The 24,266-nt window shown below is 46.9% G+C and overlaps 1 protein-coding gene across 6 annotated transcripts in view; it reads left to right on the top strand.

Annotated features, from left to right (window-relative positions):
- The window catches only part of IGSF9B (immunoglobulin superfamily member 9B), a 96,554-nt gene that overhangs the window by 59,948 nt on the left and 12,340 nt on the right, over window positions 1-24,266 (top strand). For 2 of the 6 annotated variants that reach the window (XM_030538490.1, XM_030538494.1), the window contains exons 9-18: window positions 803-943; window positions 2,315-2,431; window positions 5,273-5,423; window positions 6,873-6,996; window positions 14,131-14,306; window positions 15,276-15,502; window positions 15,856-15,940; window positions 17,550-17,711; window positions 19,029-19,074; window positions 21,245-22,882. In XM_030538490.1, the coding sequence (XP_030394350.1) occupies window positions 803-943; window positions 2,315-2,431; window positions 5,273-5,423; window positions 6,873-6,996; window positions 14,131-14,306; window positions 15,276-15,502; window positions 15,856-15,940; window positions 17,550-17,711; window positions 19,029-19,074; window positions 21,245-22,882 (2,867 nt within the window). Of the gene's footprint in view, window positions 1-802; window positions 944-2,314; window positions 2,512-5,272; window positions 5,424-6,872; window positions 6,997-14,130; window positions 14,307-15,275; window positions 15,503-15,855; window positions 15,941-17,549; window positions 17,712-19,028; window positions 19,075-21,244; window positions 22,883-24,266 lie in introns of all 6 variants that reach the window. The other 4 variants (XM_030538495.1, XM_030538496.1, XM_030538491.1 and 1 more) reach the window with 3 other exon arrangements.

The following is a 24,266-nucleotide window of genomic DNA, read 5'->3' as shown; positions in this document are numbered from 1 at the left end:
CCCACTGCTGAGGAGCTGAATCAGAATTGTGTGGAGCGTTGGAAGAATTTCAGAGAAGCAGCAGCAGCAACATGACTTCTCTCAGGAAGGTTTAAAAGAACTTGTTCAAGTGACGTTTTGAGTGGGTTTCGTGACTTGGTACAAATCTTTAAATGGCAGAATTGTTGTTTAGGGTGGTCCAGGAGGAAGGACTGGGAGTAATGGCTTGAAATTGAGCGAAAGAAAACTCAAGCTGAAGGTCAGGAGGAAGTGCATGATATGGATGTTCCATTGCAGTATATTGGCTTCTAAAGGTGGTTTTTATGCTCTTTGAGTAGCCTGGCTTTGTGGCAGACACGAGGGGACATGTGGTTGATTCACAGATTAAGTCCAGAAGGGAGACCATTTATGCTAATTTAGTCCAAATGGGCCAGAAGAAACTATCCTAATCATCTGTTTGGCATCTTAGTGGGTTTTTCATAATCTAGAGAGAAATTCAAGGAGCTGAAAAAGAAAAAGTCCTAGAGTGGTATAAACTTTGCAGCCAGGGAGCAGAGGTTTGAACTCCTGACCATGAAAGTCTCATTTTACTGATCTGCAGAGGGGATCCCATTTGATACAGAGCTATCATTAGCAGCTCTGCTGTATTTGAAGGTGTTGCAAGAAATTACAGGGACTCATTAATCCATTCTCACATTTATTTGTAATAAGATTTGGACAGCTTGCAGAAGCATTGCAGGCAACATTCAGGGGATGTTTGGGGATCATGGATAGCAATAACTTTATTGGCCTCATGGTAATTCCATATCTCTTGGCCTTGCAGTATTCTGGCTGGAACCTGCTGGAAGATGGGTCAATCCGAATAGAGGAGGTAACAGAGGAAGCTCTCGGCACTTATACCTGTGTGCCTTATAATGCCCTGGGTACGATGGGCCAGTCCCCCCCTGCCCGACTGGTACTGAAGGTAACATACCTGTTCGATTCCTTGCAATCAGAAAACTTTTGGTAGTTTCTTAAATGATGGAATTATCATGCCAAAGAAGAGTTCTCTGGAGTGGTGTTGGGGATTGATGCACATGCATGTGTTTTTATAACAAGCAGGATGGATAAAAATCATATATTTTTTTTAAGAATGAAGTTTTTATATTGAAATTATTTTTTAAAAAATTACATGTCACTAGTTCTTTCCATTGTATAGTCTTTAGTTGCTGCAGTGGATGGTTTGTACTTTAGCTAGCTTTCGAATAATTAGTAGAGTTTCAGATTTTTACATAGACTTTTTTTCTACAAAGTTTCATACTTCAAGTGCTCATGTGTGCTGAAAAAAAATAAGCATGTCTCCTCAGTAATGGTTGCACTGTGTGAAAAACACAAGCTCAAACACAAAATTGATTAGCAAATAGCCTGTGCTAGATTTGTGACCAGCACTACCTTCCTATATATTGAACTTTTGCAAGTTAAGAAAGCTTCAGTGATTGAAATGGGTTATACGTCTCCATCAGGGTTTATAGTTTAAAGTCAGTGGGACTTGTGCTCCTAAGTCACTTAGATGTTTTTGAAAACCCCACATTAGGTGCATAAATATGGGCTTAGGCTCCTATTTTTGAAAATTTTGGTTTGTGGGTTTTTTAAAATCACAAGAACTTTGCTAAGACAGTGAGTCCAAATAAGTCACAATCGAAGCAAAGATTTTTACCATTTTAAGATTTTATAAAAAAAATACAATTTTAGCCCTCAGTGCTGCAAACACTTAGGCACGTGCTTAATTTGAAGCACGTTAGTATTCCCAATGAAGTCCACGAGACTGTTCTTGGGAGTAAAGTTCCGCATAATCTTTTTTTTTTTTTTTTTTTAAACAAAAAGACAAGCTCAGTGTTGTAATAGTTAACATTTTATTTTGATGTTTAACTGGCAATGATTTGTAAACCTGTTAAAGCTTTCAACGTAAAGAAAAAATTAGTTACATAGCTGCTTACGTGTTTGCAAGTTCAGGGCCTTAATGTCCAATATTTTTATTTATGTACAATTTAGTTATGTACAACTCAGAGATGATACCCAGCAGAATGTTCCTCTAGAAACTTTCCCAGCATTTATAACTTGCTGTAAGCTTAATTTGCTGAAGCACACATTTTCAATTCGTTTTGCAAAGCCCCAACCTGATTTTAAATCAATGAATTAAAAAAAAAACCAAAACAGGTTATTTAAATCATTCTGCCCTGATGAAGCCCCACTAGCTCTTAACTTGATTGGTGAGTAGATCTTCAAGGAGCAGTTGTGTATGTACACATGCCAATTGTGTTTGGTGACAGTTACTTGAGTTTTCCCTCCACTGTAGGACCCACCCTATTTCACGGTGCTACCAGGCTGGGAGTACAGACAAGAGGCAGGGAGGGAGCTGTTGATCCCTTGTGCTGCTGCAGGAGACCCCTTTCCTGTCATCGCTTGGAGAAAGGTACCCGGCCTGCCAGACAAATCTGCAGTGCCTTTGGCTTTTGATGAATATTGCAGACAGAAAAGCCACACTCTGTCCCGGTAAGAACAAACTGCAGGTACAGCTGCTTTGCTTCGGGCTGCACCACTGCTGTCCTGTCCCGCAAGTGGGTGGGGGAAACCCAGCTCCTGACAAGTGTTTAATACCATGAAACCTTCACAGCAGCATCTGCAAAGCTGAGCAAGCCCCCACGCCCTTCCTCTGGCTGCTGCACACTGGTATCAACTTCAGGAACGCCCACCGAAGGATCCCCATCCTTTCTGCTGGGGTCGTCACCTGCAGGATGGAATAACCCTCCTGGGGTGCTCGACTGGGACTGTGCTGTGTTGGTTGCATCAGCAGATGGAGCATTGGCAACAGTAGGGCAGGGGTTCCCCCGTGGCTGCATTTTTGAAAGTGTCCCTCACTCGGTGGAAGCTACGAGGCTTTTTTTAGTGCAGTCCTGCAGCTGCTTTGGTTTCCTCATGGAATGTATATTCTGCAGCCTGGGGCATTTTCCTGCACGTGCGTTCTTCTTTGTGAGGAATCAGCCTGTTACTTTAACGCCTCCGGAGGGCGCACAAATATTTCTTTCCATTCCAATTCTTTCTTTGGTCTCAGTTGTGTCCCCGAGTGCCCCTTAATGCGGCCTGCATTGGCATCATAATGTCTCGATATCCTGCTTTAATTCAGGGCTCTTGAACTGGCAAGTCATGGAATGGCTCTGTGACAGCGGCTGTGATATCCCGGTGGATTTTGGCCTCAAGGGCAGCCTTTTTCCCCCTTCTTCTGTACAGTCTGGCAGCTAGGGATGGAGAGTTCCATCCTTTGGATTGGATCTTCTGCCCAAATACACAAGCTTCTTGTTTACCAGTAGCACCAAAAGTCATTCCTCGGCGTCCAATATAGTCACTCATTGTGGGCTTCCCAGGTCCCCCCCATGCTACCCAGTGTGCCCCTTCCCTCAAGTCTCCATTCTCCGTATAGAAAAACAGTCAAACCAGTGGGACCTGCTTAGGTCTTTGTCCTGACTGCAGGACCTTCTCCCCAGGCCTTTCATCCTTTTACTGCTCTTCTGTTTGCTGCTGTTTTGTGGAGCTCTCCAGCCTTGCATATATGATGCACAAGGCTGGGATTTCCCAAGCACTAAGCCACATCTAGCTTAGTCATGTTGGGGCAGTCAGTGCAAGGGTGTGCTGGCTCACAGTGGAAGACCATGCACAGCTGGCATCACCCTTGATTTTTCTGGGTTCGAGGCAGAAGATAATAAAGTAGCCCAAGTGCAAACCTCAATGGATACGGGTAAGAAAATGAGAAATTGAAGTGATTTGCTCACTGCTCTACAACATTTGCATCTTTCTGTCCCATCTTAATTCCTTTCTCCTTCATTTCTTTTAATCCTCTTTTTATTTTTCCTGCTTTTCAACACCTCCCCTTCTGCCACATGTGTTTTTCTGTTTCTTTTGCCTTGATTTTTCCTGGGTATGTCATCCTCTGGTGCTTTCAGTCAGGACTAGTCTGGACTTACCTGAGTTCCACCAGAAAACATAAAACCAAAGGCCCTCACACACAGTACAGGCTCATGAAAGCTCCTGCCAACTCAAACCTGGCTTCTGTGGCAAAGCCACTGAAGGCCTTGGATTCAGCATTGGTAGCCACTTGGGGTGGTTGATCGCCCTGGTCCTCCCCCCAACCCCCTGCCCCCCCCCCAAAATCTACCCTTTTACAGATGTTGAAAGATAACATTACAAAGAAGGCCAGTAAATCCCAACAAAGCTATGCACAAGAAATCCACAGAAAAGCAATGCACACATTGTGGAGAGCGAGGACTTGGAAGCAAGTTAGGATTTGTACAACTTGAGTTTATGGGTGTGAATGTCACTGGTTATGTAACCCAGCATCTCGGCCATCAAAAGAGAGATGCTGGGTTACATACCTTTTTATCTCCATTTAAAACAAAACAAAAAGCACCTAGACTTTTCTTCACGAATGGTTCCAGCCTTGGTAGCCTTATTTGTGAAATGTCCTTTTGAACCTTTACTGAAGAACACTGTGGTGTGGCTACAATTTACTTTCTAAGGGTAAATCAGAGTATTATTTAAAGCATTCGTATACAGACATATACTCTGCTCAGTTGTACCATTGCAACTGAGACAAATTTGACCTCTAGTCTGGAAACTTAGAACCAGGTAAAAGGTAGAGAATCACATTTTTAAAATGGGGCAGGTTTGTTCTTAATGGTGCATTTGCAGGCTCCAGTGGACACGAAGTGGTTACTCATTTTAGGGTTCTGAAAGTGTCAACAGGAGCAATCAAAAATCCATATCACTCACCCTCACTGACATTAAAACTCTGGCTTAGTGCGTGTGATCATATCTTCTTCTAGTGGCTGGCACCAGAGACAACAATAGGCTGCTACTTGCGGCTAAAGCAGTTCTCTTTTATCTCAAGTGCTAGAGAGACTTGTGCTTTGGATGCTGAACGTCCCAGGTTGAATCTCCTCTGAGGTCCGTGGTGTGTGTATGTCTGTGTGTTTATGCTTATGTAGCCAAGTTGTAAACAGAGCTCTGTTCTGCATGCATTATGTCTAATTATCCTGCCATTTTAATTGGCATGTTTAACTTAAAATCCGTAAACGTGCTGCCATCTGCTGATCTTTGTAGCCAGCCCCAAGTGCTGGAGCCTCTTGATTCCCGGCTGTTATTCTGTGGGTCTCGCCCGTAGAGCCTAGCTAACAGAGTTACCTCATGCCACTGCCTTGCACTGCTCTTCTGAGTTGTTGTTTTTTTTCTTCCCCTCTGCTCTCTCTGTTCTTTGCTCAAGGTAGGGAAGCCCAGTAGAAGCAAGCACAACACCCTTCCAGGTGGCAGCCTGCAGTTCCGATCCCTCAGCAAGGACGACCATGGGGAGTGGGAGTGCATCGCTACCAACGTAGTCACAAGCATTACTGCCAGCACTCACCTTACAGTCATAGGTAGGAGAAGGCCAAAGGCTGATGGGCCAGAGATAGGGGGCTTGGGAGGGCATGGCAAGAGGGGATAACTGAAGGGGAATAGGGAAGGGTGGAGGCTGATGAAATAGAATGAAAGGAGCAGGTGTGGTCAAGAAGGTGGGAGAGCAAAGGCCATGCAAGGGGATAAGCAGGCAAAGGGATCATGGGAGGAAAGGACTGAGCTGGAACAAAGGAGGTTGGGGATGGAGGGGGAAACAGAGGAGCAGCTGAGGGGTGGGAAAAGCTGCTGAGTGGGAGGGATGAGGTTAGAGAGGGAAGGACAGCACTAGTCCCTTCAGGTGCCCTCCATATAGGACATTATCCATGACTGTGGGGAGGGAGGGTGGGGAAAACCAGCTTTGGATTCCTCTCCTAGCCTTCCCTACCCTCCTTTGTGTTCTGAATTGATCTGAGCCCTGCATCTCCAGCAGCTGGCTCCCTGATGGCATTGGGTGCATTGACACTGCAATTTAAGGTGTAATTGTAGCGTGGGTAGGTATACCAGTGCTGACTTGAATCTAGCTACTGCAGGTAACGTAACTGAAGGTGCAGCAACATGGATTTGAGTGCGGGTTAGTAACCCAAGCACATACCCAGGATCCCTGGTGGGCTACAGTCACACATTAATATGTAGTATAGACGTACCCTTTGTTTGCGAGTCGATTACCTGGACTTTCAGCTTGTGAATGGATTGGTTGTTGGATGTGCTTCTCTGTGTCAGGAGAGGTTCATGTTTTCTGTCTATGATAAGCACTATTCGGGGACGCTTCCCGTGAAAAGAAGAGCAATGTTTTCCTTTAATTTCACACTCCAGTGGTGCTGTTTTTAAATCTCTGTCCTTTCTTATTACGGTCACGTCCTGAGGCAGATTGAAGGGCTCCCCTCCTCGCTGGCTAAGTGTGTCCTCCCCTGCCGCGGCATGGTTAGAAGACAATTGGGTTAAATCTTGAGGGTTTCTTAATCCTGTTAGCTCCCAGATACTAAAGTATGTTCCTCTGTGGTTACTCTAATTAATGGACTTGCCTGCTGGGAAGACTCAATGTGACAGGTGTGCTGGGCACACACAGCTACTGATGTTTCCTAATAATGCTTTCTGCTGGGAGAAGCTGGTGCTTGGAATGGGACCCTTTTCTGCATTATCAGACCACCAGTACAGACAGAAGTGGTCTGCATTCTCCAATGGGACACCTCTTGCCTCCTGAAAGTAAAGTTTTTAAGTCCCTCTCTAAGCGCACAGAGGCAGGGGAAAATGTCCTTCCACTTCTAAGAATAAGCTCCCATTTCTCTAGGTTCCTGTTGTGTCTTTAAACAACCATAAATTCTGCAGTCCAAGGGCTACCATTCTTCTGGGTGGTCTGGTGACTGGCCTGACGTATGCATATATGTATTTCTCTGCTTTGCCTCTTACACTCAGTTTCTCTCTACCTTCAGGCACAAGCCCTCATGCCCCGGGCAGTGTGCATGTCATGGTCTCCATGACCTCTGCCAACGTCTCCTGGGAGCCTGGCTATGATGGTGGATACGAGCAGACATTCTCAGTTTGGTACGGCCCTCTGTGAGTCATCCCAGCATGCTTTGCTCTCTGCTTCATTTCCTTTCTCCTCAGCCAGAACTTGGAGCCAGGTGTAGGCATTGCCATTTCTAAGCAAGGATGGGTGAGGGGAGCTTCCCATGGCCAGGGTGGCTGTGAAAAGCATGGAGTCAGATTCCGAGCCAGTGTAAATTTGTGTAGCTCCTTTGTTTTGAATGGGGGCTACACCCATTTACATCCTCTGAGACATACGTGCTCTGTGGAGCCCTGGTGACCCAGAACAATTGAAGTGTGGGGACCTAGTGGGGGTGGAGGGTTCTGGTAATTTTTTGCTGAATGCTCTGCTGCTGCTTAGTTGAGGGTTCATCCTGGTGGACACTCTTTTTTTTTTTTTTTCTCCCCTCTTCCTATCACTGCTGCCAATGGATCTGAGACAGGTGTACAAGTCTTGACACATACAGTTGTCAACCCTCTTGCCCTTGCATGTGTTTCTGTTGTAGAAGGCTCTAGGTCCGCCATTCATTGGTCCTTCTGTCAGCCCTGAAAACGTACTCTGCTTATATTAGAGGGGAAATACATCTTTACATTAATTCCCACCTGCGTGTTTCATGTTATTCTCACCTGCACCTTGTTAAAGATGTACTGAAAATCCTGTTTTGAATGCTTAACAGCCAAATCACTGAGAGAAAATATAGAGTCTTTAAAGTATACTCTCAAGTAAGTGACTACATCAAAAGGCCACCTCTTCATTCCACAATTGCCTGCGGGTATTCAGAGTCCTGGAAAAAAAGAATGGCCAGACGGGGTCAGACCAAAGGTCCATCTAGCCCAGTGTCTTGTTTTCTGACAGTGGCCAATGCCAGGTGACCCAGAGGGGATGAACAGAACAGGTAATCATCAAGTGATCCATCCCTTGTCACCCATTCCCAGCTTTTTAATAATACCACTGAGGACATGCACAGAATATGTCTCCTATTTGCCGACTTGAGTGAAGCAAGTGGATTTTCGTTACATTTTTAGTCCTCTTAGCCCTGCTGAGCCACCACAGCTGTATGAAAGGGGGCTGCATCCTACTCCCACTGGCACATCCACAACATACGATCCTGTTCCCATTGAAGTCAAAGATGGAATTCCAGCTGGCCTCAATGGAGCAGGATCGGACCCTACATTCTGAGATTAAAAGCACTTCTGCCTATGGAGAGACACAAAGAGTGAAGGCCATTTCCTGCTCCCACTGGCTCTGCGAAGGATCGAAGACCTCTAAGGGAGAAGACAGTTGCTTAATGGAAACAAATGATGCAACAAAAGGGACTCTGATTTTCTACCTGAATTGTCAGTAGTGTTCTGTTTTACAATAATAATTGGCCATAACAGTTGATGGTTGCTAGATTTAAAAAGCTGCTTAACACCTGTCCAGAGTAAACACCAAATTCTGATAGCTTTTGAGTATTTCTGGATTGACACGTTAAGCAGTAGTGCCAAGATTCACACATCCAGCATCCCAGCACAAGGAGGCCCACAGTAAAGGGATTAGTGCCAGCATTCAATTTACAGCTTCCTGGCGTAGAAGGACCTGCATGGTAGCACCAGGATTCATGCACCTGGCTGCTAATGGCGGTGTGACTCATGCGTAAGTGTCAGAGATTCACACTCCCAACTTGTGAATGAAGTAGCCCTCCCCCTGCCCCCCTAGTAGTGCTGCTCTTTAAGCCAGCCTTCCTTTTCCCCATGAGGAGTGGACTGTGGAGATGCTTCTGCAGTCTACCCGTGTCATGAGAATCGTGGTAGGCTGCAGCAGAGGCCAGTCTCTCATTTGGATGCTGAGCTTATTCGCCTTCTGTTCCTTCTCAGGATCTCTGTCAACTGAAATCTGAAACGTAAAGGTGATGATGACCTTCTCTGTTTCAGCCATGGTTTTCTTCTCTTCCCTCCCTCACCCTCCCACCCACCCCCGTTCGTTTGTTCATTCTTTCTTTTCTTAATGTGGCCAGATGGAGTCTTCTGATAGAGTGGAGATTGGATGCATGCTTCCCATGATAAATTCTGCTCTGCTTGAGACAGAGCAATGTACCAGAGCTCGAAAAGTGGGGGCTGGGCAGTAGCATGGGGAGACAAAAGAAAGGGGATAGAGAGAGACGAGGGAGGAAAAGAGATCCGAACAAGCAAGGGAATGAGCTTAGAGTGCAGAATTCACACAACTGCCTCTGATTAAAATGTCCTTGAGAAGGAATGATTAAACCTCCTTCCTTTTGAAACACGTCTCACCTTGTAGGAGGATGTCAGCTGCTGCTGTTTGCTGCCAGCTTCCTTTACTGATTCTTTGCCGACTTCCTGAGAAGCCAGGATCCCCCATCTGCTTTTGAGATCCCAAACAAAATGAGACTTAAGTAAAAAAACAATGGAAGGGGAAAGTGTAAGTGGGGGGATATTAGCCCAAACCTTGTGTAAGGACTGCACAGTGGTGATGGACCATAGGTCTGGTGTGGTGTGGGAACTACTGCTGGGTGGAGCCCACTTTCCTTGTAGAAAGTCATCCTTCTGAGTATGAGCTGCTCATGGGACATGTCAGTAGGGTGACCAGACAGCAAATGTGAAAAATCGGGACGGGGTGGGGGTAATAGGAATCTATACAAGAAAAGACCCGAAAATCAGGACTTTCTCGATTTTATAGGGACATCTGGTCACCCTTCATGTCAGCCAGGGAGACCCAGTGGGATATGGTGCCAGATGGATTGGTGAGATAAAGCCAAAGCAGGCTTGTCTGCTGCAGAGCTACTGCTCATTCTTAGTGTCCACTTATCAGTGCCAGCCCTCCTCTCCTTCACAAACTGGAAATCCGGGCAAAGGTTATACATTCTTCTCCCTGCTGTATTTATGACCCTCCTCAAAATGACACTTCCTGCAGGTCAAGCCCTTTGGAGTCTCCTGTTTCTCAGCTTTGTCCTTGTTGGCAGCTGCTGCCATCCTTGTAACTTAACGTTTTCTCCTGTTATGCTGAGCTCCCCGTGTTGACAGTGTTCCATATCCCACCCTTTTGGCTGTCCTGGGATGCTTTGATTATAAATTTCACCCACTCTGTCAAAAATGGCAATTTCTCTTCCAACGAACAAACCAGAATAAAGCTCCAGGGAGCTGAAAAGTTAATTCCATTCTGCCAAGTGCACCATGTTTGGAACTACGTTTCAGTGAGACTTTGTGGTGTGTTGTGTGGCTTTAGGATAGTATTATGTGGGTTTGAACAGCACCTTCCATGGGAGCGAGACCTGGCCTGGGACTTTGGCTTTGTAGGCTAATGCAAAGGCCAGGAGCTCACATGTAGTCATGGATGTTACAATCTGTGTGGGTAAGAGGAGGATTGGCCATGACTCTGAGGCTACTGCTCTTTCTAAAAAAGATGTCATTTACTTCTGCTTTTATTAACTGTCCTGATGGGTCTGAGAAAGGAGAATGGAATTTTTTTTTTTAAAAAAAGCACCATTTATTATTAACTTTCCTTCCCTCCTATAGAGTGCATTTCATCCAAGGACCTTAAAGTGCTTGTAAATATATCAGCACCTTCCGAATATATCTCTAGTAGGGGGATCACACACTAGTCCCATGTGTAGCCCGGACTCCATTTCAGCCCTTCCCCCTTTCTTCTCTAGTTGTCAGTGAGTGCTGTGAATGCAAGTCCAGCTCCACAGAGACATTTGGAGAGAGTCCATGGGACAGCCGCTGGGTAGCTCAAGCATGCTGCTTGTGTCTGTGCAGTATCTTAAGGGAAGAGCTTTCCCCATGCTTTGATGGTGATCAGTGCTGAATTTATAACCAACACTCCTCCTGTGTCATGCCGTTCCAGTTACTTAGCTGCCTTGCTGAGATGGATAGCTTAGAGGCCTGGGCCAGGCATCAATAAGGAGCCAGTGGGAGGGAATGTGTGAAGGCAGTGGCGTTAAATGCCGCAGGGAGACCTGAATGAGACAAACATTTTTGACAGCAGCTTCTTCCCTGCCTCAATACCAACTGCTGGTGTGACACAGGATTCTGGAAGCTGTAGTTTTTTAAGGTAGTTTCGTTAAACAGGAAAGACTTTCTATCCACTCTGATTTCTCCGCAGCACTCTTTTTGGTTCTGGTGTATGATGAGTTCCTTTGTGCATGTGACTTTGTTCTCCACTTGGACACTTCCATAGTTTCATTCTTCCTTTCTCCCTCTGTTGCAGCATTATCTGTCTTCTCCTCATATTTTATCTCCTGCTTTGTAGGCTTGCCCAGATGACTAGCCTAGTGGCTTTACATGTGTTGTGTACATTGTAATTCTCTCTCTAAAATAAATATATATAAAATATTCTACAGCAAATTAGACTGTCTACCCTGGCTTCTTTTGGCCTTTAGCCTGCTCTTAAAATATCTAGACACCTTGTTGGTTATTCAATCCAGAAGAAAGTCACTTTCTCCTATTCCTATAGTGCCTAGGGTTGACGCTTCTCTAAGCCTACAACCTCTCTTTACTGGAACCCATAGACGAAGAGGAGACCGAGAAGGAGCGTTTAGCTGTTCCCTACCTATATCTCTTCCTGTTCTCTAGATGAGGCAGTATCTCCAAAGTCAGCATCACCTTCTCCTGAGGATGTTAGTTTTTCGAGATCTAGTTAGGAGAGTGGCCATGTCTTTGGTAATACAAGCAGAGCTTGTGCAAGACAATCCTCACACGCTGTTAGATGTTTTGCAAACTACCACTCCTGAAAAGGTTGATCTTTCCAATAATGAAGCTTTACTGGAACCTACGAAGACCCTTTGGCAGACACCTGTCTCTGTCCCATCCTTTGTGAAGTCGGCAGACAGGTATGCCTAGGTTCCTCAGCAAGAATCTGTTACAGCCCAGCGTATTTCACGCTGAATTTCGCACTGTATCAAGCTTCTCTATGATCTGGCAGAAGTCTCTCCTGAAATTTGAGGAGAGACAACAGCCCACTCCACTAGGGCTTATTCCGTTTTGTCAGCCTTCTTGAGTTACACCCCTATAGCGGGCATTTGTAAAGCCAGAACGTGGTCACTTCTCTGGGCACTAAGCTATTACTCAAGCCTCTTGGGATGGTACCAGATTCGACAAGTCGATGTTGTGGTTTCTCTTTGAGAAGTCTGAAGTCCCTCCACCTGTATAGCAATTGTTGGTGAGTCTCCTACCGTGAAATGTATATGTGCACAATCACTCAAAGGAGAAAAAATGGTTACTCATATGTACAGTAACTGTTGCTCTTCAAGATGTGTTGCGCGCACATACTCCTCAACCCCTCCGCCCCCATTCCCTGTTACTTTGTTTTTCAGCTTACTGGTGGTTTGAAGAAACACAAAGGGAGGCAGCAACCACACCCCTCTTATGCCCTGGGCTTGGTGCAAGGGGTGAATGGGGTGCATGTGCCACGTAAGGGTACGGCTGGCAAAAGCCTCTGATTCAAATGCATTGCTTGTATGTACACCCACACTGGAATGTATACATACACAGTACATCTCAAGGAACAATAGTTACTGTACAGGTAGGTTCCTATTTTTTGTGGATGATACCATCCACTGGCAGAAGCTTTCCTTTGTGGAGACATGCTAGGATGCCTGCTACCAGTGAACTGTGGGGATAGAGGAGCTAGAGCAGTAGTGGTTGAAGGAGGTAGGTGCAGGCTGAGAAACAAGAGGCCCCTATCTTCCCAAACTGAATGAGCTTCTTCATTCTTGCCATCACCCTAGATACATTAAAATTGCCCCTTTTCTTTGCTCTTCTGGCTGGATTTCTGGATCTTCTGTTATGTGGCTATGGTAGTCAGATGTTGACAGTTTAAAAACCCATGTGTTTTGAGTCAGAGGAAGTCTTTGTGACTGCAATCTCTGTCCTCTGGGTGGCTAGGATAGCCACCATCAGAGGGTAAAAAAAGATCAAGGGAAAGAAATATGGGACATAAAGACCTGTGCCCAAATCCTCCACTAATCCAACTCCATTTACTTCAGAGAATTTGCCCTCTATGTTCTTAAAGTGTAGCTATTCTTATTAAATGACATAGCACCGAAAGTGTGCCGTTCTGTCTGAAAAATAACTCTAAAAATTGCATCCAGATGTTCCTTATTTGTCTCAAACACTTTTACTCATTTCCAAGTGAAAAGGTGTAGGGTTTGGTTTTGTTTTCACAGGGGAGAGTAAAGGGTTCCCACTAACTACCATTGCCAGCCCTGTAATCCTGGTGTCAGATCCCAGCTTGACTGATTCCCCTGGCCCCAAACTGGCATGTCCTTAATCACCAGTTCTGAAGATTGTCGAGGACCCTTTCTGTTCTCATAATACCTGCTTAAACCCCTTAGGATTGATTCTAATTTGTGCTAAGGCTCATTTACACTGCTCAGAAATGTAAATAAAATTCTCTCTCACTTTTAAACTTTTACATTGTTTCGGCAGCATAAAGGGGCCTTGGTTTAAGTGAGAATCTGGCTAATTGTCCATAAAATTCTGCTCTTTTTCACCCCAGCATAAATCCAGAGTGTCACTATTGGTTTCTTTGGAGTGATTGCTGGTTTGCTCATATGTACTGGTTATCATAATTTGGCTCCATGTCTCAATGGGGTTGCACTGAGGGTGGGGGGAGTTGCTCTGCATTGGGAACTTGGTTAATTTTGCTGATGACGTGAGAGCCAGACTAGACTCCACTTCTCTTTGCCATAGCTGTGGCAGCAACAACAGGAATAAAAAGTAACAAAATGCCCTGGTGTCATGACTAGTAATCAGGATTTGACTCTGAATACCCACAGAGAGCAGGGAGAGAAGGTGCTATTTGTGGCCATCATCAGACTGTAAGGGCTTTTTGTTAAGAGCCTGATGTAATGAGGGAGGGCTGACAAGAGTGTCACTATAAATAAGTGTTTTTCTGACTGGGTGTAGAGAGCCCCTTGGCCTAGCAAATGTCTTTTGTCCCAGTCTCTCTTCTCTGACCCAATTTCAAGGTAACTCACTTCTGTAGGCGTCACGATCTTACCACCTTGTCCACACATATTGCTGGTATGTGAAACCCAGCCCCTCGTTCAGGGTAGTTCCATTATTGCTTAAGGGATTGGTTCTCTGTCTGTCCTCTTTCTTTTCATTCATTCACACTTTCTCTCAAAAGCACCTCCACTTGAGTTGTTTCTTCTCTCTTGCCAGGATGAAGAGAGCACAGTTTGGACCCCATGACTGGCTGTCTCTTCCGGTACCAACTGGTCCTAGTTGGTTGCTGGTGGACACCCTGGAACCAGAGACCGCCTACCAGTTCAGTGTCTTGGCTCAGAACAAACTGGGTACGAGCGCCTTCAGTGAGGTGGTCACTGTGAACACGCTAGGTGAGTTGAGACAGCATGAGGATAATAAAGGAGCTCAGAGTCCCTGGATATGAAGAGAATGGAGATGGGTGGTGAGATGAGGCAGGGTCCTTTGGTCACATTCAGTAGGCTTGCTTTCATGTTAACGGTGCCAGTGACATTGCCCAGGCAAGTACCAATATGCCCCATGGCTTAGTCATCAAGCACCACAGGATTCACCAGATTGCTGAGATAAATGTTGAAATTTTGTCTTGAGTGGTGACTTGTTGGCTCAGGAGTCCCATACCTCAATACCGTTTACCTCCAGGTCTCTGTTTCACATGCAGCCCAAACTGGTAGTAACCAAAATTCATTGGCACTAACCGGTTCTAATGTACACCCTCTCTCAGTCCAGGTCACAGCATGGAATCACCATTCCCACTGGTTCTCTTGTGGGTGGTCTCAAAAAAGTCCAGGAATGAGTGGACTTTGAGACTGTATCACTCTTTCTTCTTAGCTTCCTTGTATCTGTGGCTGTTCCTTTTCTCATAAAGACTTCTTGGCATCTTTCAGAGAAGAGACCTTGTTGATGCTATCTGTGCAGCTGCATGTCTTTAAACCTATGGTTGCAGAGCAGTAGGAACTGCCATAGTGGATCAAACCAGAGTACCTCTAGTCCGTTACCCAGTCTCAGACAGCAGCCAATGGCCAGTGCTTATGAAAAAGTATTAAAATGGTCTTAGTGCTCTTCCTTTGTGCGGTCCTTTCTTGTGAATCTTGCAGGGGGTTGGTGTATGGCTTGAGGCTCGTGGAGTCACAGCTCTTGAGGCTTAAATCCTAACCAGCACAGCTGCAGGTGGTGTTGGATCTGCAGAGGAAGGATGAGAGAAGAGAAGGGAGCATGTGCACACTGCAGTGAACAGGAGAAAGTAGCCAGTTGTAGAACTTTTTTTCTTGACTTCACGGAATACTTTCTCTGCCCCATCCCCTCCCTGTCCCATGTGTCTTCAGCATTCCCTGTAACAACTCCAGAGCCACTGGTGCTGGTTACCCCACCGAGGTGCCTAACAGCCAATCGGACACAGCAAGGAGTCCTGTTGTCGTGGCTTCCTCCAGCCAATCACAGCTTTCCAATTGACCATTACATCATGGAGTTCCGCGTAGCAGAGAGGTGGGAGATATTGGACGATGCCATCTTGGGGAGTGACAATGACTTTTTTGCCAAGGATTTGTCTCAGGTAAGAGGTGGCCTGAGTGCACTTAGGTTTTTATAATGGATTGGCCCTTGTCCTGGGTTACTGATTGTGCATCATCTGTATTGCAGCCCTGGAAGAGCATTTGGTGAATACTTTTAGGATGTCTGTCACTTATTTCCGCAGTAGGGGCTAATTTGTTGTTCCAAAGTCTAGACCCACTGAAGAACAAATTCCCTTATCAGCCCAGGGGAAGGGCAGTCCCTCTAGAACAATGTTGAGGATTCCCATTATTTGGTCTGGAGAAGGCATCCTGGTGCCTGATTTGCTTTGGTGTGCTAAATTGCTGAAGGAAGCTTCTGGACTAGTGGCTCATGTTGTTGTGTTTGGTGCTGTAGGACACCTGGTATGAGTTCCGAGTTCTGGCTGTCATGCAGGACCTCATCAGTGAGCCTAGTAACATTGCAGGTGTCTCCAGTACAGGTAAGTGTCCTTCCAGTCCCAAACAACTTAAGCACAGAGCCCAACACGGGAAGGCATATTGCAGTGTGGTGAGATGCAGGGTCTGATCCTGCCAGATACTTTGGGAATTGAGGGCCCTCTGACATCACAAGATATGGAGTATTCTGCAACTTCCATGCAAAACATGGTGTTATATACTGTAACAGAGCACAATATGGTACCAAATAACAGCACAGTCCAAACCAGGAAGTCCCAGTACAACACCGTTCTGCTACATGCACTGAGAACAGTGCTCCAACCCAGGAAATATGCATCATTGACATGAAAAAGAAAGCTGCATACATGGCAGTGTGATACTGCACCAGGGAGTAAAAACAAAAATGTTGTAGCTCCATAAAAGGGACTGCAACGCACAGCAGCACAAGAAAGCACAATGCAGCCCTGCATACACCACAGCACAGAGGAATATTTCATGGTCTACAGGAGAACCTACCATATAAAAAATAGCAAGTTGTGAAGGAAGGAAATATAATCCAGGAAAGGAGAGATGGAAATAAGAATTACGGGAACCTAAATTACACCGGCTCATGATATGAGACCAATGACATCTCAATTGTGCTGGGTACAGGACAAATCCAGGCTAGCACTGCCCTCAAGTGGTGTTATGCAGAGGCACTTTGCTGGATGCAAGTTGCATATTTGACTTTGGATTTTTTTAACATTAGATTCCTCTTTTGTAGTTTGTCTGCCTGAATTTGCTAGCTCTGGTGTGTGTAGCTGACCTCGGCTTATGGCCAGATGTAATTACACAATGTCAATTACTACTGTCTCAGCCCCAAAAGGTCTACAAGCTGGTGCTAGTGACAGTCTTACAAACACTGATATGAACAACTAAGTGGATAGATCAAGTAGTTAGCATAAATCATGTAAAATCTCTTCCCAGTAATTATGTACACACACTTATAAATAAGCTAATGTTAAGTTTGCTGATTCCAATCCTGCCAAATCAGCAAACGCTGAACGTTGTTGGATAACTGTTTAGTGGCCTGTGAGTACTGATAGTGTGGGTCTCAGTGCATATCCAATAGGCAGGTGTGCACATTAATTCTGGGGCACTTGCACACCATAGTGATGTGCATGATATGAGAACAGGGGGTGGGGCGGGAACTACCATCACATTTGGTCTCCTTGTTGGTAGTCTCCTCAGAAAGACAAAGGACTGAACGGGGACACAGGGACTGAATTCCCCTTTCACTCCTAGAGGCGATCCCTGCAAAGCTTCCAGTACTACTGCCAATGCTATAGCTGCTCTCCAGTTAAGTAGATGATGCTCTTTTGTGATGTGGATATGTCTTTGTTACTTTTAGGCTCTGGGCTGAGACCCATCTCATAGGCCACCTCCCAGGCATCTGAGAGTAACAAAATGTTTACTCACTACCACTCTGGGCTTGATTTAAACCAGTAACCTAGTTGGGAAAGGCTCTGAACCTGAACACCAGTCCCCTGAACTGTCCAATTCTGCACCTCGTTTACATGCCCTGTGCAAACCTCACTTTCCAAACAGTGGTGAGGCCCTTGGTTGTGGAGAACAGTTTCTTTTATAACTCAGAGGATTCCCGTTTTTCTGCAGACATATTCCCCCCACCTGACTTGACAGAGGATGGTTTGGCCCGACCTGTGCTGGCGGGCATTGTTGCCACCATCTGCTTTCTGGCTGCTGCCATCCTCTTCAGCACACTAACTGCCTGCTTTGTCAACAAACAACGCAAACGCAAGCTCAAGCGCAAGAAAGGTGAGCCCTGCTTTATATTTTCCCTCTGTGGCATTTTGTGGTCATCTTCCCTGTCGGTCTCTCTCGAGCATCTTCAGGTGAAGCTGGCCCTTACTTTATCCTTCAGCTGTGACTGTTTGGATCCTGGCCCTTCCTTTCCCACCTATTTCTCACCTCTGATCGGAGCAGATGGGTTAAATAATTGACAAGTGCCAGATATGTGTGCTGAGGTCTAGAGGCTCGCTTTGAGAGAACCCCAATATCTCACCGTTGCAAGAGGAGAAGAAGAAAGTGCTTGTGTGCTAGAGCAGCATGAGGGAAGAGATGCATTCTGGCTATACTGGAGCCTCTGCTGTGGTCTGAAACATCTTATGATCAGAAATGGTAGAGGCAGGGTGGGGATGAAGATGAAATTGAGACAGGTTCCCAGGCTGACATGGCAGGGGGACCTTCCTAATGGTGATATCTGTTAGGCCAGTGAGTTTTAGGTTTGGGGATTTTTCATTCTTGGGGAGAGAACCTCCTTGCAGACTCTTCCTTTCCCAGAGCCCTCCAGTGCTTGGTTCTCAAGTCACTTCCTTTTGAGGGCCACCAAGAACGGCTGCTCATATCACTGGTGTTTCATGGATCATATAGTGTGAGAACTGTTGCATTTTAGATTATAGAGCAGGAGTGGCCAAGTCATGGCTCTTTTACAGTTAAAGTGTAGCTTGCCGTGCTCCCCCCACATTCTCCGCCGACCAGACTGGGGAAGAAAGCTTGGGACTTATGCCCTGCAGGGGAGAGGGAGGGGCAGGGGGTCTCGGGGCTTTAGCCCCCATGGGGTGGGAGGGGTGTCAGGGCTCAGGGCTTCAGCCAGGTGCGCCTCCCCAGCAGGTGCCACCCCATGGGGCAGGTTGAGTGTTTTGCGGCTCTCAAATGTCTGAAGATTTATTGTATCCAGCTCCAAGGGTCAGTAAGTTTGGCCACCTCTACTATAGAGAATCACCCAAAGGAAGTGGTGGAAGCCTCATCACTTAAATTATATAAACTGGGACAGTGGTGCCCCACAGGGAAATTTACATGGGCTGGGGATGCGGAGGGTGAACACTTCTTTTTGTTTGTTTGTTTGTTTTATCTCTAGTGTGTATGATTTGGTGAAAACAGAATGGATAGGAAACTATCTGGAGGAGTTTGTTGTCTGCGACTATTAAAGCACTAGAACAACCAAAATTTTCCCTTTGGCGAGTGTCTTTTTTTTTTTTTCTTGCTGTTGATTGTAAGATTTTTGTTTCCTCTTTCTGCCTAGTTGCGCCTCTTTAGTGTTTTCTCTTCACTCCCCCTTTTATTCTTTTCCAGACCCTCCTCTCTCGATAACCCACTGCAGGAAGAGTCTGGAGTCTCCGTAAGTATCTCCGCCTTAGAGGTGCCACTCAGGCTGTGTTTTGTCTGGTAGTTTTGGAGACACTTCTTTGTAGGGATGTTGCTCGCAGGAAATGAAAATATCTGATGTTGAGTGTCTCAAATCTGCTGATCCTGGTGTCTGGTGCTTTTGGTGTTCCTTAAGTCTTTGGAACAGAATAGGCTGCAAGAGACTGCCTGGCTTCAGAGCAGAAGCAGAGGAAGGAGTTAAAAATGAAGCCTATCATGAGATTTCCCAAGGGAGTAGTGCTGGACTTTTTATTTTGAGGTGGAATTCTTAGAATCATAAAAGATTAGGGTTGGAAGAGACTTCAGGAGGTCCTCTAGTCCAACCCCCTGCTCAAAGTAGGACCAACTCCAACTAAATCATCCCAGCCAGGGCTTTGTCGGGCTGAGTCTATTAAAAAAAAAAACAAAACACCCTCCAAGGATAGAGATTCCACCACTACCCTAGGTAACCTGTTCCAGTGCTTCACCACCCTCCAAGTGAAATAGTTTTTCCTAATATCCAACGTATACCTCCCCCACTGCAACTTGAGACCATTGCTCCTTGTTCTGTCATCTGCCACCACTGAGAACAGCCGAGCTCCATCCTCTTTGGAACCCCCCGTCAGGTAGTTGAAGGCTGCTGTCAAATCCCCCCTCACTTGTCTCCTGCAGACTAAACAAACCCTGTTCCCTCAGCCTCTCCTTGTAAGTCATGTGCCCCAGCCTCCCGATCATTTTTGTTGCCCTCCTCTGGACTCTCTCCAATTTGTCCACGTCCCTTCTGTAGTGGGGAGCCCAAAAGTGGATGCAGTACTCCAGGTGTGGCCTCGCCAGTGCCGAATAGAGGGGAATAATCACTTCCTTCCATCTGCTGGCAATGCTCCTACTAATGCAGTTCAATGAGCTGTTAGCCTTATACTGGCAATTTTTCAGTGGCTGCTTAAAAGAAGTGGTGGATCCTTACAACAAGTTTCACTATATCTAAGAATATTTCACCTTTGTTTTTTAACTGGGAAATTTAGAGTTCTACGAGCAACTCTTTTTGACTTGAAGATTCCCCCATTTTATCTTCCTCCCCACACTCCATTAAAGACCCTGGATCACTGTGTTCCACTGCTCTCAACTCCTTCCAGAGACCATCAGCAGTGCATCAGCCAGCAAGGGTAGATAGAGACAGGGGGTATCTTTGGTGTGAGTGTAATAGTCTGGCCTCTGATCCTCATGTGGTAGCTTCAGGAGCATCATGCAAGAGACCTGTGCTGACCCTGACACTTGGTATTTTTTATCTTGTTCTGCTGGTGTCCTCTGCCCCGCCTCCCTCCTGTGGGCTCTTCCATTTCACTGAGAAGACCACACTTTTCAATTTCCTTGCCTCCATTATCTCAATTGGATCTGCTGAATCTGTGTGTCTAATCCTGTTTGTCCCAAGACTTCTCTGTGCATGTGTGGTGGGGGTGGGGAGGGGTGGTGGTAAACTTTTCTGAGAAGCTGCCTCTTTCTTCCCTTTTCAAGCCTTAATCCTTACACTCCAGGGTTGGGGGAAAATCATAAGTATTTTTTCTTCTCATTTTGTGAGCTGGTATCAGAAGTTGCCAAATTCCAGAAGAGGTATGTTCTTGTGCTGTTCTTCCTCAACTGCAATATGAAGCACTAGAAATGAAATCACACAAGGGAGAACATCTTACTGAGAAGTTTCCCAGCCTAGTTTTGCAAGAGGCTCAGAAAAAAATGAACATACAAACCCTTGGTACTTAGCCAAAGCTAAGCTCTGGACCTGTTTTCATTCAGTCTTATGGGTCTGTGGAGCTAATTGCAAGAAATAGCCTGCTTGAGAGGGGGATGAGAGAAGATGAAACATTTCTCTGTTTGTTTGGCAGAGTCGGGGGGTGGGGGTGGGGAGGAGAGAAGTAGTGGCCACCTGTTTTTAGTCTTCTTACACATGCCTCTGCCCAGCACACTGCTGGGCCTATGTTAGAACCACGTGAGCATCTGCCATCATAAGAATGCCCACACTAAATTCTTCCAGGCCTCCCTTTTCTGGGAACAATTAAGGCTTTTTCTTTTTGTGCCCAACTGGCCTGTGATCCTCCTGCGCAAGCCCCAGATTTTCTCCTTTCCCCATGACCACCACCCCCTTTTTTTGGTTTCTCTCCCCTGTGGTCCAGGTTGTCTTCCGGTAAAGTGAGTCCTGAGAGCATCCGCACACTCCGTCCCCCCTCGGAGTCCTCTGATGACCAAGGCCAGCAGGGCAAGCGTATGCTGAGCCCCAGCAAGGAGAAGGAGTTGTCCCTTTACAAGAAGACCAAGAGAGCCATTAGCAGCAAGAAGTACAGTGTCTCCAAGGCTGAGGCTGAAGCCGAGGCTACTACCCCCATTGAGCTCATCAGCCGTGGGCCTGATGGCCGCTTTGTCATGGACCCCTCAGAGATGGAGCCCTCACTCAAGACTCGCCGGATAGAGGGCTTTCCCTTTGTGGAGGAGACAGACATGTACCCTGAGTTTCGCCAGTCAGACGAAGAGAATGACGACCCCATTGTGCCCTCATCTGTGGCAGCCCTCAAATCTCAGCTGACCCCTCTCTCTTCCAGCCAGGAATCTTACCTTCAGCCACCAGCGTACAGCCCCAGATTCCACAGGGGCTTGGAGGGCACAGGTGCTCTGGAGAGCCACCTTCAGGCCACTGGTCAGGCCAGACCGCCAGCCCCGAGGCCTTTCCACCACAGCCAATTTTACGGTTACCTCAGCAGCAGCAGTCCTGGGGAGATGGACCCTCCGCCCTTCTACATGCCAGAGGTCAGCCCTCTCAGCTCTGTCATGTCCTCCCCTCCTCTGCACCCTGAGGGGCCCTTTGGACACCCCACCATCCCTGAGGAGAACGGAGAAAATGCTTCCAACAGCACGTTGCCCCTGACTCAGACGCCAACAGGGGGCCGGTCTCCTGAGCCATGGGGCAGGGCTGAGTTCCCTTTCAGCAGCCTGGAGGCCTCTCCCATGATATTCCCTCAACAGCTCCACCAGTGCGAGGTGGCAGAGTGTGTGCAGCTGACGGCCTGTCTTCCTAGGGGCCTGCCCCCTTCCTCCCTCCAAGTCCCTGCATCCTACCCTGGCATTCTGCCCCTGGAGGCACCAAAGAGTTGGACTGGCAAGCCACCTGGCAGAAGCCAACCCTCTGTGCCCACCACTACCAAATGGCAGGACAAACCTATGCAACCTATGGCGAGTCAAGGGCAGCTAAGACATACCAGTCAAGGTATGGGCATACCCGTGTTGCCTTACCATGAACCATCCGAGTCAGTCAGCCACAGTGGCACAAGCACATTTGGCCTGGACACCAGGTGGTATGAGCCCCAACCCAGACCTCGGCCTAGCCCTCGGCAAGTCAGGAGGGCTGAGCCCAGTTTACATCAGGTGGTGCTACAACCTTCGAGGCTTTCCCCTCTGACCCAAAGCCCCCTCAGCTCCCGCAACAGCTCCCCCGAGCTGACTGCACGTGCCAGACCGCGACCGGGTCTCATCCAGCAAGCGGAGATTTCGGAGATCACCCTGCAGCCCCCCGCGGCAGTCAGCTTCTCCCGCAAGTCCACCCCGTCGACCGGCTCCCCGGCTCAAAGCAGCAGGGGAGAAAGTCCCAGCTACCGACCTGCCATGGCCTTCACCTCTTTGGCCACTGGCTACCCCTCCTCTCAGTGCCCCTCCCTTCCCGGGGACAGTATGGATGTTTTTGGACAAATTCCCTCTCCGAGGAGGGCTGGGGAGGAGATTCTCAGACCTGAGCCTACACAGACAACATTATCCACTTCGGGGTAAGTGTATGAATCCTTAAGCTTCCCTTTTATCTGCCTTTCCTTCCCCACCCCACCTCACCCATTTCCTCCAACTCCCTCCCCCCATCATCATCATGATCATCATCATCATCTGAAATCATAGGGGTGGTCTGGACATGCTGCAGCATCCCTTTTGGAGGTGACTTCCAGTTGTCATTGGTAGGACCCTGCTCTGAAGAGGCTCTCGCTACTGGCACCGTTAGGACACTGCTCATGTTAGTAGATTAAATAGGCAGAGGAACAGTCGGTCATTCATGGTGCATTATCTCCAACAGCTGCTCTATTCCTCGCAAGTCTCTTTGGGATTGGAAGTGTCTATATCTTCAGATGTGTGGAAAAGGGCCTGTCCATTAAGGAACTAGAGTAGGGATCTCGTTACCTGTGCTTGTTGGGTAAGTGACCAAAGGTCACCGACAGTTTCTTTTTTTATTTCCTGGCTCTTGACTTTCCTGGAATATTCAGTGTGTGCCTGGCTTTCTGGCTTCTTTCTGCCCTTCCCCACAAAGTCTAGTGACCATAATGACCCACAGAGATGACCACAAAAGTCACCTTGCCGCTCCATCTCCAAAAGCGATGCTGCAGCCCCAAGACTTGGGCGGGGAGAGGGTGCAAGGACTTAGTCCCATGAACAGCATGTCAGGAGAAGAAATTCACCCGAATGGAAATCGGGAAGCTGCTGGTATTTTCTGCACCCAAGAGCGAGGCTGCTGCACTAAACTCCAGCGGCTGGTTTTCCAGGTACCAGGGTTGCACCAGGCAAAGCGTCTTCCTGTTTTTCTTCTCTTTCACTCCGTCTCTGCCTCTTTTTCTTCTTTCCCTCGTCTCTTTCGCAGCACCTTAGATCCTGTAGATGTTTTCCTTCCATCCCTTTTGTCTTTTGTTTTAAATTCTATTTTTCAAGTAGTGGAGTTTAACCTCTTGATCCCTCAACTCGTGGAGCTCGGGAATCAATGGCTTGAAGTAAACTATTAAGCTCAGTGCAATTAAACTCAGTGGAGAGAGGAGCTGGGGCAGGCAAGGAGGAAGGGAGATGTCCAAACGTGTAACCAGCATTGGCTGAGGTATAGGAGGTTAGTGTCACATCGGGAAAAGAGCAAGGTTTGGGGGCGGGAGCCTGGCTTTTCACCCTGCGGTGCCCCTTGCATTTCACTACTTCTCTCTGGTACCTGGAAGCTTTAAATCCTTAGAAACCCAATTAGCCCATTCAGCACGTTTGTTGATTGCTGGTTTCTGGAGACTGGGTGAATGGGTCAGAGAGGGGTGCTTATACTGAAGGGGGCTCCGTAGTAACAAAATCAACCTCAAATCAATTCTCTTGTGGCTTTAAAATATATATATATATATTATATCATCTTTGTGTGAA

This window comes from Gopherus evgoodei, chromosome 19, assembly GCF_007399415.2.
Source record: "Gopherus evgoodei ecotype Sinaloan lineage chromosome 19, rGopEvg1_v1.p, whole genome shotgun sequence".
Taxonomy (NCBI): Eukaryota; Metazoa; Chordata; order Testudines; family Testudinidae; genus Gopherus; species Gopherus evgoodei.
This window is presented reverse-complemented; position numbering and strand designations above follow the sequence as displayed.